The sequence below is a fragment of the Haliotis asinina genome, chromosome 5, assembly GCF_037392515.1.
Source record: "Haliotis asinina isolate JCU_RB_2024 chromosome 5, JCU_Hal_asi_v2, whole genome shotgun sequence".
Taxonomy (NCBI): Eukaryota; Metazoa; Mollusca; class Gastropoda; order Lepetellida; family Haliotidae; genus Haliotis; species Haliotis asinina.
Window position 1 is genome coordinate 28,901,308 of NC_090284.1, and position 12,897 is coordinate 28,914,204.

The 12,897-nt window shown below is 38.5% G+C and overlaps 1 protein-coding gene across 4 annotated transcripts in view; it reads left to right on the top strand.

Moving 5' to 3' along the window:
- LOC137283497 (lethal(2) giant larvae protein homolog 1-like) overlaps positions 1–12,897 on the top strand; it is a 120,828-nt gene that overhangs the window by 98,823 nt on the left and 9,108 nt on the right. For 2 of the 4 annotated variants that reach the window (XM_067815026.1, XM_067815027.1), the window contains exons 23-25: positions 463–582; positions 2,475–2,602; positions 8,204–8,262. In XM_067815026.1, the coding sequence (XP_067671127.1) occupies positions 463–582; positions 2,475–2,602; positions 8,204–8,262 (307 nt within the window). The remainder of the gene's footprint in view (positions 1–462; positions 583–2,474; positions 2,603–8,203; positions 8,263–12,897) is intronic. The other 2 variants (XM_067815028.1, XM_067815030.1) reach the window with 1 other exon arrangement.

Here is a 12,897-nt window from a genome sequence, read left to right on the forward strand (position 1 = left end):
GAAACTTTAACTGATACCATAGAGATAATTGCAAAACTTTGTATAGTTTTTACCCTGTATACCTTCAGAAAAAAGATAGCAATATTTTTTGTATAAAAAGCGCAGTGTGGTGTAGTGATAATACAGGTCTGTTCTAGTAAATATTGTACTCAAAAGTGAAAGTTGGCTTGGCGAGTGTAGTTAGCAAGTATTTCCTGAAACTGGAAGTAATGTAAGCATAGTAGTAAAGTGTAGTGAATTTAGGCCTGTATCTTGATCATGTTGATGTCAATATAAGTTGCTTTCTTCTATTATGAAGCATTTAGTTTTATTTTTGTTTCCATAGCATTTATAACTGAAGCTATGATATTTCTCTCAAAGATGTCATCAATAGCTTGAACACATATATGACGTTCAGCACAAGATATACTACTTGTTTGGTGGTGTTAGTTACAAATAAGTTATGATATTGGTATTTTGCAGGGAAGATGGGACAGAAGACAGCCAGGAGTATGACACAAATGACATCACACAAGGTCTCTGTGACAGTGCTAGGCCCGACTCACCAGGCGATATCACTGTTGATAGTGTTAGAGAGATAGTGTAAGTGAAATAAAGGGATGGTCAGTTTGAGCTCATTTGTAAATGTGTGTGCTGAGTTAGTTTAACGTCAGAGCATATCCTACAAGCAGCACAATTGTTCTAGTGTGGTTAGTTGGAATACCAGTAAACATACTGACAGTAAATACAAATTTTGAAATGGATAACTGCTGACAGTTATGTTGCCTTGGTCACAAACAGTTGAATATGATCAATGTTTGTGGGATAATCTACTAGTGGATATCTATATATATATATAAAGGTCACATGCAACCAAAAAATCAAACATGATTAAAGCACAGCTATCACTTGTTCATAGTGTATAAAATTCATTGGTGAGAGTGAAAAAAACCCAAATAAACAAAATTAAAAGTTTGTAATTGCAGATCAAAGTGCAATATTTTGTTCTTTGGTTTACTTCAGTCAAAACGAAGCAACAGCAATATTGAACCCAGTCAGGGCCAGTGGATGTGTACTGGTTCATTTGCCGATGTGCTTATCTGGCTCTTTGTTCGTTAATTTCAGATTGCAAATTGTCATTGGCAGACAGATGTATAGGTGTCAATAACGTTCAGTTTTCCCTGTGACAGAGTCTGCTTATCACAATTATGTAACGAGATTATTATTTCCTTGTTTGTTTACACAACCAAGATTAGACTACTGCTCACAACCTCATGCTAAGGGGCAGGCATACCGTTTCATGGAACACAAACCTACTCGCTACACATACGTTATGAGCGCAGTGCAGCATAGGCTTTGAAACCACTTTTTCCCCCAGCGCTGGGGAAACTTAGTGAATCATTTGAACCCTGATTTCGCAGGCTTTTTTTTCATCACCGTTTGTTTTGTTTTATCCTGCGGGCATGTAACATATATGTTTCAACAGATCTTGGGAGATATGAGACAGATCTTGAAGGGGTTACTTTTGTTGTTTGCAGATACATTGCATTTATATTTTCCATGATTTCCATGGAAACAATACAAACTTACCGTGTATACCCGCGTATAATGCGACCCCCACTACACCCCTTCAAAATCGAGGATAAATCATATACCCTGTGTATAAAGCGACCACGGATGAAGCACATCACCGGCGCCAATATAAAAGTGTTTTGTCATGCGTTGTTGTTTTTATGCAAAACTTTGTGGAACGTATTACTCCAAAACGACCTAGAATGAAGCACACATCTAATAAATACGTGTTTGTCTTGCGTTGTTTTTTTTTCTATGAGGCTCTGTCAAGTGTATAACTCCAAAACAAGTCGCTAGGTCACGTGTGCTGTAGGGACCATCTTCAGCAAACAAAATGTATTTTCGTTACTGGTTATATGTTTGTCTGTTTTCAGTGTATTTCAGTATAGGCATGTAACCACATAGTTTCCTGAAGGAACAACGTGATTGCAGTGATGATTTAAGTTAAATACATAAAAATATGGAAGTAATATACTAAATACATAAAAGAAATATGAGACGATCCCGCTCGTGAAACACAGGAAGTGTTTGCTAACTGTGTGCGGAGTTTATATTTCTAACTTGGAGAGCCAACCAGTGAAACCTATGCGATTTGTAGAGTTTCTGAACCCTAGTTCTTAGTATACGGCACAATTAGTAACCTATTTTAGTGGTAATGTATAAGGAGTGAATTGCCGTACCTTTGTGTCCATGGTAGACAGGATTTCGCGTGAAAATCAAAACAACATCAGGTAACTGTCAGATGATTTGTCCTTGCAAATATCTAGGGGATGGGGGATATGTCATCTTCTGATGACACTTGTTCATTTCAGCACTAGTTTTGAATCAGAGTTAGAACCAGTATTGCATGAATGCATTGCTCCCACAGTGTTCACTTCTTATATCTTCATAATGATATTTGCATCTCCTTTTTCCTATTTCAGCTCAGAGAATAATGAAAATGTGAATGCCAGCACTACAGTAGTGTCCCAGACCACCAATGTGACCATTTCGGTGGAATCTCCCTCCACACCAGAACTGTCCCCACAGTCGGAACAAGCGGACATAACAGGTAATCATCTGGGTCACTTACATTTAGGGGCGGGGTTTGCCTTTGTGACTGACAAGTGTCAGGTGCAGTTGATCTCATTTTGACAATCAGTATTTTATACATCAAGTAAGCTTGATAGATACAGTCGTCCCTTGCAATAACGCGTTTCGTGATACAGCGGATTCGGTTAAACCACAGGGTAATCCGTGCCTCCCAAAAGTTTATGTCTCATACACATTGCGTAATGAGAACAAAGCAATGACATAGTAATATATCTCCGCATGTTCTCCATATCCAATTGAGGTCTTAAATTAATCCTTTATGTTAAATAAACATCTACCTCATGCAGCTGTTGCTGGATTATCTGTTGTTTGAGTAAATTAAAGAGATCAGCCCTTTGAACTGTCAAAACTAATTTGAACATCAAACATGCCGCGTGTTGTCATTGGAGTAACAACATGGCGGATGTGTACTCAGTGTCAACCGGAGTGTCATCCAGACAATAACCAAAAAAAATAGAATCTCATCAGGTACGTTTGTATGAAAAAGACAACACATTCTCAATACAGATAACGAGAAACAAAGATCTGAGGACATCCCGATCCAGGTCAATATTCATATGTTTATCGTGCCAACAAATAAACGTAGTTCATTTCGTGTTTTCTCTTCAATCTTGTCACACCGTGGACATTCTCTGGATTTTAAAGCGATTATCCAATCACTGGCTTTCTTTATGTAAAAATAATGATACAATATATTTGATTCGCTAAACTGCTCGCATGCCACTGCCTCTCCATGTGTTCGAGAAGATGAGTTGACATCGGCATCTGAAAAGAAGGAAGTCATTGCTCACTTCTAACTCCCATACATTTTAATATCTGAACGATTTGTAACAATCATGTATAATGTTACATTATGGAAGAAAGTCTACTGCGCAATCTGAAATTTCCCTTTATTTGGAAAAAAATGACAGCGCCAGTTTGACAGTGCCAGGTAAAACTACTGACCATATCATACCACATTAGCAGATATGCATATTAAAGATTGGTCTTGCCGAAAGGAAACACAGAAACACTTTTCTAAGTATTATTTTCTCCGTTGCACGCTTGTTTCGTAACCATTCACATATGCACATACTGTACGTTTTGTATATACACACGCACGCATGTACCAAATGCAATGTATATATACGCTCTTGTTGCTGGGTCTTTCACTCGACCTATATTCATGTGAGCAATAAAGCGTGTGTCTAATAACGCGGGGAGTTGTCCATGGACCCCAAGACCCGTGTTATTATGAGGAACGACTGTATTACTCAAACTAACCAAAAGTGAGTGCTTTTAATTGATTAAACCTGCAAGTCCGTAACCGTTTTCTTTCCGGAGCATCTCAGAAACCGCTCAACATTTTTAAACCAAACTTGATTGCTATTTATAGATTTGGGGCATTTTTATGGTTTTTTGTTTTTCCATGGAACATTTTGGTGTTAGTCTTCTGGTGGGGTGGGCTTCATTTCTGGAGCAGAACTCAAAAACCATTCAATATTTTTCTGCAAAACTGGTTACATACATGAGTCAGAACCTAAAGTGGTGGTGCCTTTTGATATTTACCGGTATTTGTGATATATTATTTTCTTGGTTTCCATGGAAATGTTTCAAAATGGAGTGATGGACTTCGTTTCCGGAGCACATCTCAAAAAGTTCCTAATATCTGTCAGCAAAACTTGGTGTATGTGGCAGACCCCAAAGTGGTGCCTTTTGCTCTTTACAGGTTTTCGTGATTTATAATTTTCTGGGTTTCCATGGAAATGTTTCGAACTTAGTCTCAAATGGAGGGGTGGACTTCGTTTCCAGAGCACAACTCAAAATCTTTCTGCATCTTTCTGCAGAACTTGATAGATATGTAGTGGAGACGCTAGAGTGATGCAGACAGACTTTCATTCTTTATCACTTTCCCAGTTTCCTTGGAAACGATTCTGACTTAGTCTCAAAATGGAGAGATGGGCTTCGTTTCCTGAGCAGAACTCGAAAACTATTCAAGATCTTATAGCAAAATGTGGCAGATATTTGAGACACACCACAGAGTGGTGCCTTTTTCAATTTCCAATGTTTTGGCATTTTTATTTTTCCTGGTTTCCATTGAAACAATTCTGGCTTAGTCTCAAAATGGAGGGATGGGCTTCGTTTCCAGAGCACAACTAGAAAACTATTTAATATCTTACAGCAAAACTTGGCAGATATTTGAGGCAGCCCACAAAGTGGTGCCTTTTTATCCCCCTGGCATGTAATGCGTATAGGGATTCCTCGTCCGTCCCCGTCCCCCGTCCCTCCGTAATCATTTTGTTTCCGGAGCATGACTCAGAAACCGTTCAATATTTTTAGACCAAACTTAATAGATATAGTAATCTCAACCTATGGTTGTGCCTTTTGCTATTTACAGATTTTTGGCATTTATATTTTTTTGTTTTCCCATGGAACACTTTCTGGTCTTCTGGTGGGGTGGGCTTCGTTTCCGGAGCAGAAGTCAAAAACCGTTGAATATTTTTCTGCCAAACTTGGTAGATATATCAGTCGGAGTCTGAAGTGGTGCCTTTTGCTATTTACAGGTTTTTGTGATGATTTTGGATGAGCTTCGTTTCTGGGGCAGAACTCTAAATCTTCGTAATATCTTTTCAGCAAAACTTGGCAGATAAATGGGGCAGAACTTAAAGTGCTGCCTTTTGTTATTTACAAAGTTTTGGTATTTTTATTTTTCCATGGAAACAATTCGGACTTAGTCTCAAAATGGATGGATGGGCTTGTCCGGAGCACTACTCGAAAACCATTTGATATTTATCAACGGATCTTGGCAGATATATGAGACAGATCTTCAAGTGGTCCCTTTTCCTGTTTCTTGTTATTGTTATTAGATATTTATATAGCACACATATCCATGCAACTATTGCTTGCTCAAGACGCTGGTATTTTGTTTCCCTGGATCATTGGATGTCAGTCTCAGTGTAACATCAGTGTAACAATCTCAACTCCCTGAGGAGTATGCAACTCTTGCTGCCTCTAGGCGCACCAAGTTTATTGTGGCTCTCTCATCCTAACAAGGTACCCAGTTCACAACTGTGTGGACTGGGACACATAGTCACAGTACTTTGTCCAAGTTTACAGCATGTTGCTGTACCCCCAACTAGGTGTATGCACGTATTCATGTGGCCACCATCTGGTCATCTACCAACAGATTCGTGGGTTCATTGAAGTGCACAGGGTTATATACTGCACACTACGGGTTGTGACAACACAGAAAGAGTCTGCACACAAAATTGACTCCAAGATATTTACACAAGGTCACAAGTGGACTCGATCCCGACACCTCAACCTCGCTGGATCACTAGCCTGGCGCTTTAGCCAGCTCATCCCCATTTACAGATATATGGGGGCCAGGGGGATGTCATCTTCTGATGACTGTTTTTTTTTTTTCCAAACCATGAAGAGAATGCCACAGTTTATGCCATGAAACAATGGTAATTGTTACAGAATGGATGTGTGTACCATAATTACCTTTATTAAGTCGGTTTCCCATGGAGAACAAGATTTACATACTAACAGGATAGGTAGTAAGGTTGACCAAATGCATGTCATTATATCCCGGGGTACTCTGGTACTCTGTAGAATTTGGCAATCAGGTGTTACAGGGATGTATTTGTAAGAATTCTGATGTATTATCAAGAGTGATAATAATTCTGACAATACCACCTCTAACACTTGAGATACAGGTTTCCTTTTCTGTTCCCTGTTCCCCTTTCCTCTACCCTCGCTTTTGGTTTGGTACATTATAATGCAATAAAAAAACTGTTAGTTCTATCAAGTCATGAACAGTGCTCATGAATAGTGTCTGACCCTAAGGCACATCCTGCATTGTCCGACTGTATATTTCACAATGACTTTGACTGAAATTGTCATATGTGACATGTCACACTTGTTTGCTGTATATTAATTTTATGTTTGTTAATAATTTCAATGCCAGTGATAAGAAATACTAAATTTGAAATGTGTTTGACATATATTCTGTGTGCCCTGTGAATTATTAGTGGGTCAGACAGACAGCTGAAACTTGCAGGACCCACTGACCTGTTACCTTGAAACACCATTTGTGAACACTAATTAAATAAGTTTGGTGCATTCAAAAGAAAGTATTGTTTATTTTTTTCTTGGTTATTATGCAGTGTAAGGTTTGCCTCTTGTCAATTTTCTTCATTATGATTATATCCCAAATGGAAGGTCTTTTGCTGCAAAAGATACCATACCATGGTAGGAGAGTATTGTTTCAACACTAATAGCAAGAGCACAGGAATATTTCATGTTGCATTTTGGGGTTGATCTTAAGTAATGTCTCAAGAAATCATTTCATGTTTTACGTTAGAGAAGGACCTGTTTTGTGGTGGACATGGTTAGCTGGACTCCAACAATGAACAGTTGTACACTTGTGTTTAAGTGCTGAAAGCCATGTACAATGTCCCACACATTCAGGGAACCGTGTCACCTAAAATGTTATGATGATGTTTGAATAACCAGATTAAGCAGAAATGTAGAAACTATATGCTTACTGATCGTGTTTAACCTTGTCTGATGTACTTGAAACCTGTGCCTATACAGTGGAAGTACACAATGCATACAGGACCAACTTGAACACATTTATCAATCACCTAAATACTAGGTCTAGTTCCTTAAGTTGTAGTATTATGAGCAAACATAGCACTGACAAGAGTAATTTCTTCATCTGATTGTATCTTATGAAATCTGTCACAAATGTATGTGTTCACATATGGATTAACTATTTGTCTGAAATATGCCATTGCTGTACATGATTTCTTCCACGTTTCTAGACAGAAGACTTCATTCGTTAGCCTTCAGGCGTGCACTGTGTTTTTTGGAAACTTGTCTTTTCTTTTTTATGTGTACAGCTGATAGCCTGTATTTAAATTGTTAAACAAGAGACCTGAAAATATTGCAACAATTTTTATTATAGTTGTAGTTTTATGCTCATGTTAAATATATTTAAGATCATAGCTGTAGAACTGTGTATTACTGGTTAGTAAGTTATACATTTATATAGCTCCACACACATCATATACTGCACATCTCTCAATCTTGAAGTGCTGCAATTCAATTATAAGTATGTATGACTTTAAGATTCATCAGTATGTACATGTATTCCCAGTGGTTGTAGAAATCCAGCAATTTTGTAAGATATTTATGTATAAGGTAAAGGCCACTAAAGTTCAGTCAAGCTCAAGAAGTATTTACTGTAGTTCAATAGAATTTGGAATTTAACTCGAGGTCGTATATAAGATATCTTTGACATTCATTAAAATGCTATTTTCTTTAGTAATCTCATTTCTACCTAATTTTGGTCTTGTTTTTGGTGTGAAGGTGACCCAAAGCCACAACACCATCAAAAATCTTTTTACAAGGGTCATCGCTTTGAAGTGGAAAAATGGCCTTCTTAATTTCGTCAGTGACATGAGATTTCTTGATTTGGAAGTAATTCTTCCTGCACTGAAAGTGACATGTCATGTTATTGAACAAGCCACTTCATGATATTAAGGAATCTATTATTTGCTCTGTTCAACAGCTTTGAATAACAGTAGAAATGTGGACGATGATACAAAGGCTGAGATTGAGAGAAAAGAGGTGAGGAAAGACATTCATTCTGTGGATGTCGTTAATATAATTTGCCTCTTAATCAGTTCATCTTTCTTTGTTCTTTGATAATGCCTCCCATTCAAGTGCCATAGTTCTCCAAACCAGGTGACTGGCTGCACAACTAAAATACCTACTAACATACACTTGGCATTCTCACTAATTGTTTTCAATTCACAACATTGACCTATCCTGGCCCACTGTTCAGATGTTTATTACAGTTCGAGGTTTTGAACTCCCTAGCAGGTGTGCTTAACCATAAAAAAGTCATGTTTCTTGCTTTTGAAATGCACAAAATAATGTTTTCTAAAAAGACATACAAACATATTATAAACTTGTAGTGATGTCACTTTCTTTTCTGGCCAGGATTTCCATGTACCAAGTAAACCTTTCTAGGCAATTTCATGGAGATTCTCCAAGAATCCCAGGGATTTTCTGAGGAACTGACCAGGTGCCGAGGATTTTCTGTGGCAAAGCCCTTGACTTTGGATTATTTTACTTGTAAAAGCTTAGAATGTGATGGTAAATTATCACGTTCTTGAAATCTTCCAATATCTTGTGCTGGTGCCTGGTTTCGATTCTGGGACCCTTTGCTTAAAAGCTTGTTAGGTTTATTCACTAGGGTACGAAGGATCAGTCTTAGTTATGTGATTGTCAGTAGCAACCATGTGTACCTCACAAGACTGATAGTGCAAGCAGCGCATGTACAGAACATAGGTAGCATGCACATGCAAGGCAATGTATCGGCTTCCAGTCACATCCCAGTTGATTTCAACAGTATATACAAAATATTAAAACTTAATACTGAACAGCAAAAGAAACACATGTTTTGAAAAAATGAAATCGCATAAAACTAAGTGTTTCTGTTCATGGAACATTCATGGTAGAGTGACTCATCCAGATGAGATGATGTCATGCAGTTTGACTTCCATAGGAAACAGTAGCATAAACAAACCAACAGTGCAGCTAAAATCATAATTTTAGCACTTGCATCAATGGTTATGGATGGAAAGCATGCATTTCACACTGAGTATCCTTTATAAAGATTTGTGTCAAAACAGTTAAGTATTGATGCAAGGAGATGAACACGCTACACACACGTACCAAGACAAATGACTGAGCAAAGAGGATTGGCCATTGGAAAGTTGCACCGAGGTACCTCTGCAACCGCAGTCGCCTTACCAATATTACATGACTTGCTGACTGGTTGTTGCTGATCGCATTCAGGGATATCTCCAATTGACTGACTGTGATCAGTTTGAACTCATTACAATTAAATGTCAACATCAGTTTTTAGCTGTTAAATTGACAGTGTTTTCTATTGAATAAACGATTAGACATAATTTCAGTTGTCTTCTGTGTAAGAAACTTGAGACAAAGCCAGACTTGAGATTCTTTGCTGTTCAGTATATTTAAAGCAAAGCTTTGGTCAGTTTATTAGTTGGATCAAAACAGTTTTCTTTTTCAAACACAGCCTCAGAGTTGGTTTCCTCCCTTAACAAGAAAAGTATTGAAGAAACATGTTTTACATGTTTAAATTGTTCATGAAGATGTTGCAGAAATTCTTGTTGTTACTTGATTTTTTTACGTAATGCTTGTCCAATTTTTTTAGCCGACTTTTTTCTGTTAACTCAAATCCAGACTGGCACTGCCCTTTAGATGATTAATCAGCATGAGCTTCAGTGGCAATTAATTTACTGCCTACAGTCATTAGACTGTATGGCTGAGGGTCATGAGGCTGTTACACTTAGTCAAAAAAGAAACTTCACATTCTTTCTTCAGGGCACTATAAAAGAACAAGAGAGGGTAATATAATTAAAGTGTTATTTCATTGCTGAGATCTGGATGATGTACTTGATACACTGACAGTGCCTCAATCAGTTAAATTAGGCTACACCACCGTCCCAAAACATGGGGATACAGAATGTCAAGTTCACAAGAATAAAAATTAGAAATTTCTTGGCTCATTATTGTGTATGGCTGCCCCTCGCATTCACCACTGCCAAACACCGTCTCCTCATCGACTGCCTGATGCTTGTGAACACATTGTTGGAATTCTGCGCTGTTGCTCTTGCAAGGCAGCGCCAAGTTCTGCAAATTCTTAGGTTGGTTCCTAAGACCACGAAGCCTTCTCCCAAGTGCATCCCACACATGTTCTATTGGATTAAGGTCAGGGGACCTCAATGGCCAGTTCATGACATTGACTCCAGCGTTTTGAAGGAAATTTCATGTCAACATCGCGGTATGCGGCCGAGCATTATCATGCTGGAACTGCAGACCTGGGCCATGAGCCGCCATGAAAGGATTTAGTTCAGAGGTGAGCACTTGGTCGCGTTAAGCAGCAGCCATGAGGTTTCCAAAGATGACCAGAAGTCGGGAACGATTGTTCCCTCAGAAAGCACCGTGCAACTTCCACCCCCAAATCTGTTGACTTACTGTACATAACATTGGGCATACCGTTCACAACGTTGTCTCCAGACTCTATGCCTTCCATCCACGAATCTGAGAGTAAACCTGGATTCATTGCTAAAGACGACTCGATTCTAGTCTCTCTGGGTCCATCGATGTTGAGCCCACAGCAGACGTTGACATTGACGAAACGGCATCAATATTGGTCCACGATATGGATGTCAAGAATGGAGATTGGCAACTCGCAACTGATTTCAAATGATGTGTGAGGACAATCGACCTAAAAACATCTCAGCATAAAAGGCAACTATGCTTGTCATAAGAGGTGACTAACGGGATCGGGTGGTCAGGCTCGCTGACTTGGATGACATGTCATCGGTTCCCAATCAATGCTCATGTTGTTGATTACTGGATTGTCTGGTCCAGACTCGATTATTTACAGAGCGGCGCCACATAGCTGGAATATTGTTTGAGTGCAGCGTAAAACTAAACTCACTCACTCACTCACTCAACATCTCAGCCCTGGTTCATGTAGCCAGCAGAAATCTGTCACATAGGAGAGTTGACGGTGAGACAGTGACGTGTATCTGTATCACATACAACAACACACTATCAATGAATATAAAGTACATCGTTTGGGACACAAAGTTTTTAATGATTTAGGCTGGAATGGGAATTTTCAATAAACACTGATGGTTTAATCAAACAATCAATGCTCATTTATTGTCTTCCCTGGACATTATCAACTTGTCTGTATTTGTTAATTGTGGGATAAAGCCAGACTTAGATCTTATGGGTGGGAAAGTAAGACCTGAGACCTGAGTTTGGGGACAGGTAAGAGATGAGCGAGTAGCACTCAAGGTCTTACTTCTCCCCACCTGATGGTCAAGGGCTTACTTTCCCAAACATATCTGTGGAGGGGTGCTTTATTATACATATAAATCATGAATGATGAATAATTAGATGAGCATTTAATGAAGCTACATAACAGTAACTGGAGCCCTAGTAAAATCTATTCATTGACAGTAGGCCTAACTATAAATTGATAATTTAACCTCAGAATCTTGATTGACCCAGTAGCCATGAGGCAGAGAGTCTGTTTAATAACCTAATAGATGAATTCCATTCCTTCTGGGGAAAACAGTTGCATTCTAAAGTTGATCTTTGGCAGTATTTTTAATTGATTTCAAACACTCACATATCATCAGAAGTTGAATGCTGTTGTTAATGTATATTGGAAAAGGAAAAACCTGGGAGCAGACAAAAACCTCAAATACAGTTAGTATATGTTGAGAAGCACCCTTCAGGTTTATATAATGTTATCAACATTTTTTTTGGATTACTTTAGATAGTTAGAGATATAGATATAGGATATTTATATAGCGCACATATCCACGCACTAGTGCATGTTCAAGGCGCTGGTATTTAGCAGTTAAGTATACTTACCTGTGGGGATGCTGAAAAAGGGAAATTTTCATACTGGGCTGACTTATTTTGTGTATTAATGTCCAGAAAGCACTTATATAGTTACAATATTGTAAACTTATGACAAGCAATATCCTCAGTACGCCCTGATTTGAAAATCAAAAGACATGGGTCACTTGTACTCAGTGCTAGTTACGGAGTCAATTTGTAAAGGGAAGGAAAACTAAACTTTGCAATACACTAGAGCATACTTCACAAGTCACAAGTATGATTTTAAGGATGAAAATAAAATTTGCCACTGAGAGTATTCATTCCCCATTAGTGAAATGTTAGGGCTTCCTGATATACTGTGTCTATTTTAGGACGCGCGATTCGCGCTAGTAATGATCAAATCGCTCCTCATAAAAGCAACAGAGCCTGAACTGTAGCGTATAGTAATATGCTCCCCAACTACCTTTCAAAAAACAGACCCATGAAGGTCCCGGGTTAGAATAGGCCTTCAGCAACCCATGCTTGCCATAAAAAATTACTGTGCTTGCCGTAAGAGGCGACTAACTATCCGGTGGTCATGGTCGCTGACTTGGTTGACACATGTCATCGGTTCCCATTTGCGCAGATCGACGCTCATGTTGTTGATTAATGGATTGTGTGGTCCAGACTTGATTATTTACAGACTGTTACCAGATAGCTGGAATATTGCCGAGTGCAATGTAAAACTAAACTCACTCACTCATTCAAAAAACATACGAGAAAAAGCTTTATATTGACAAGGAATGACTTTTTAGATTGGAG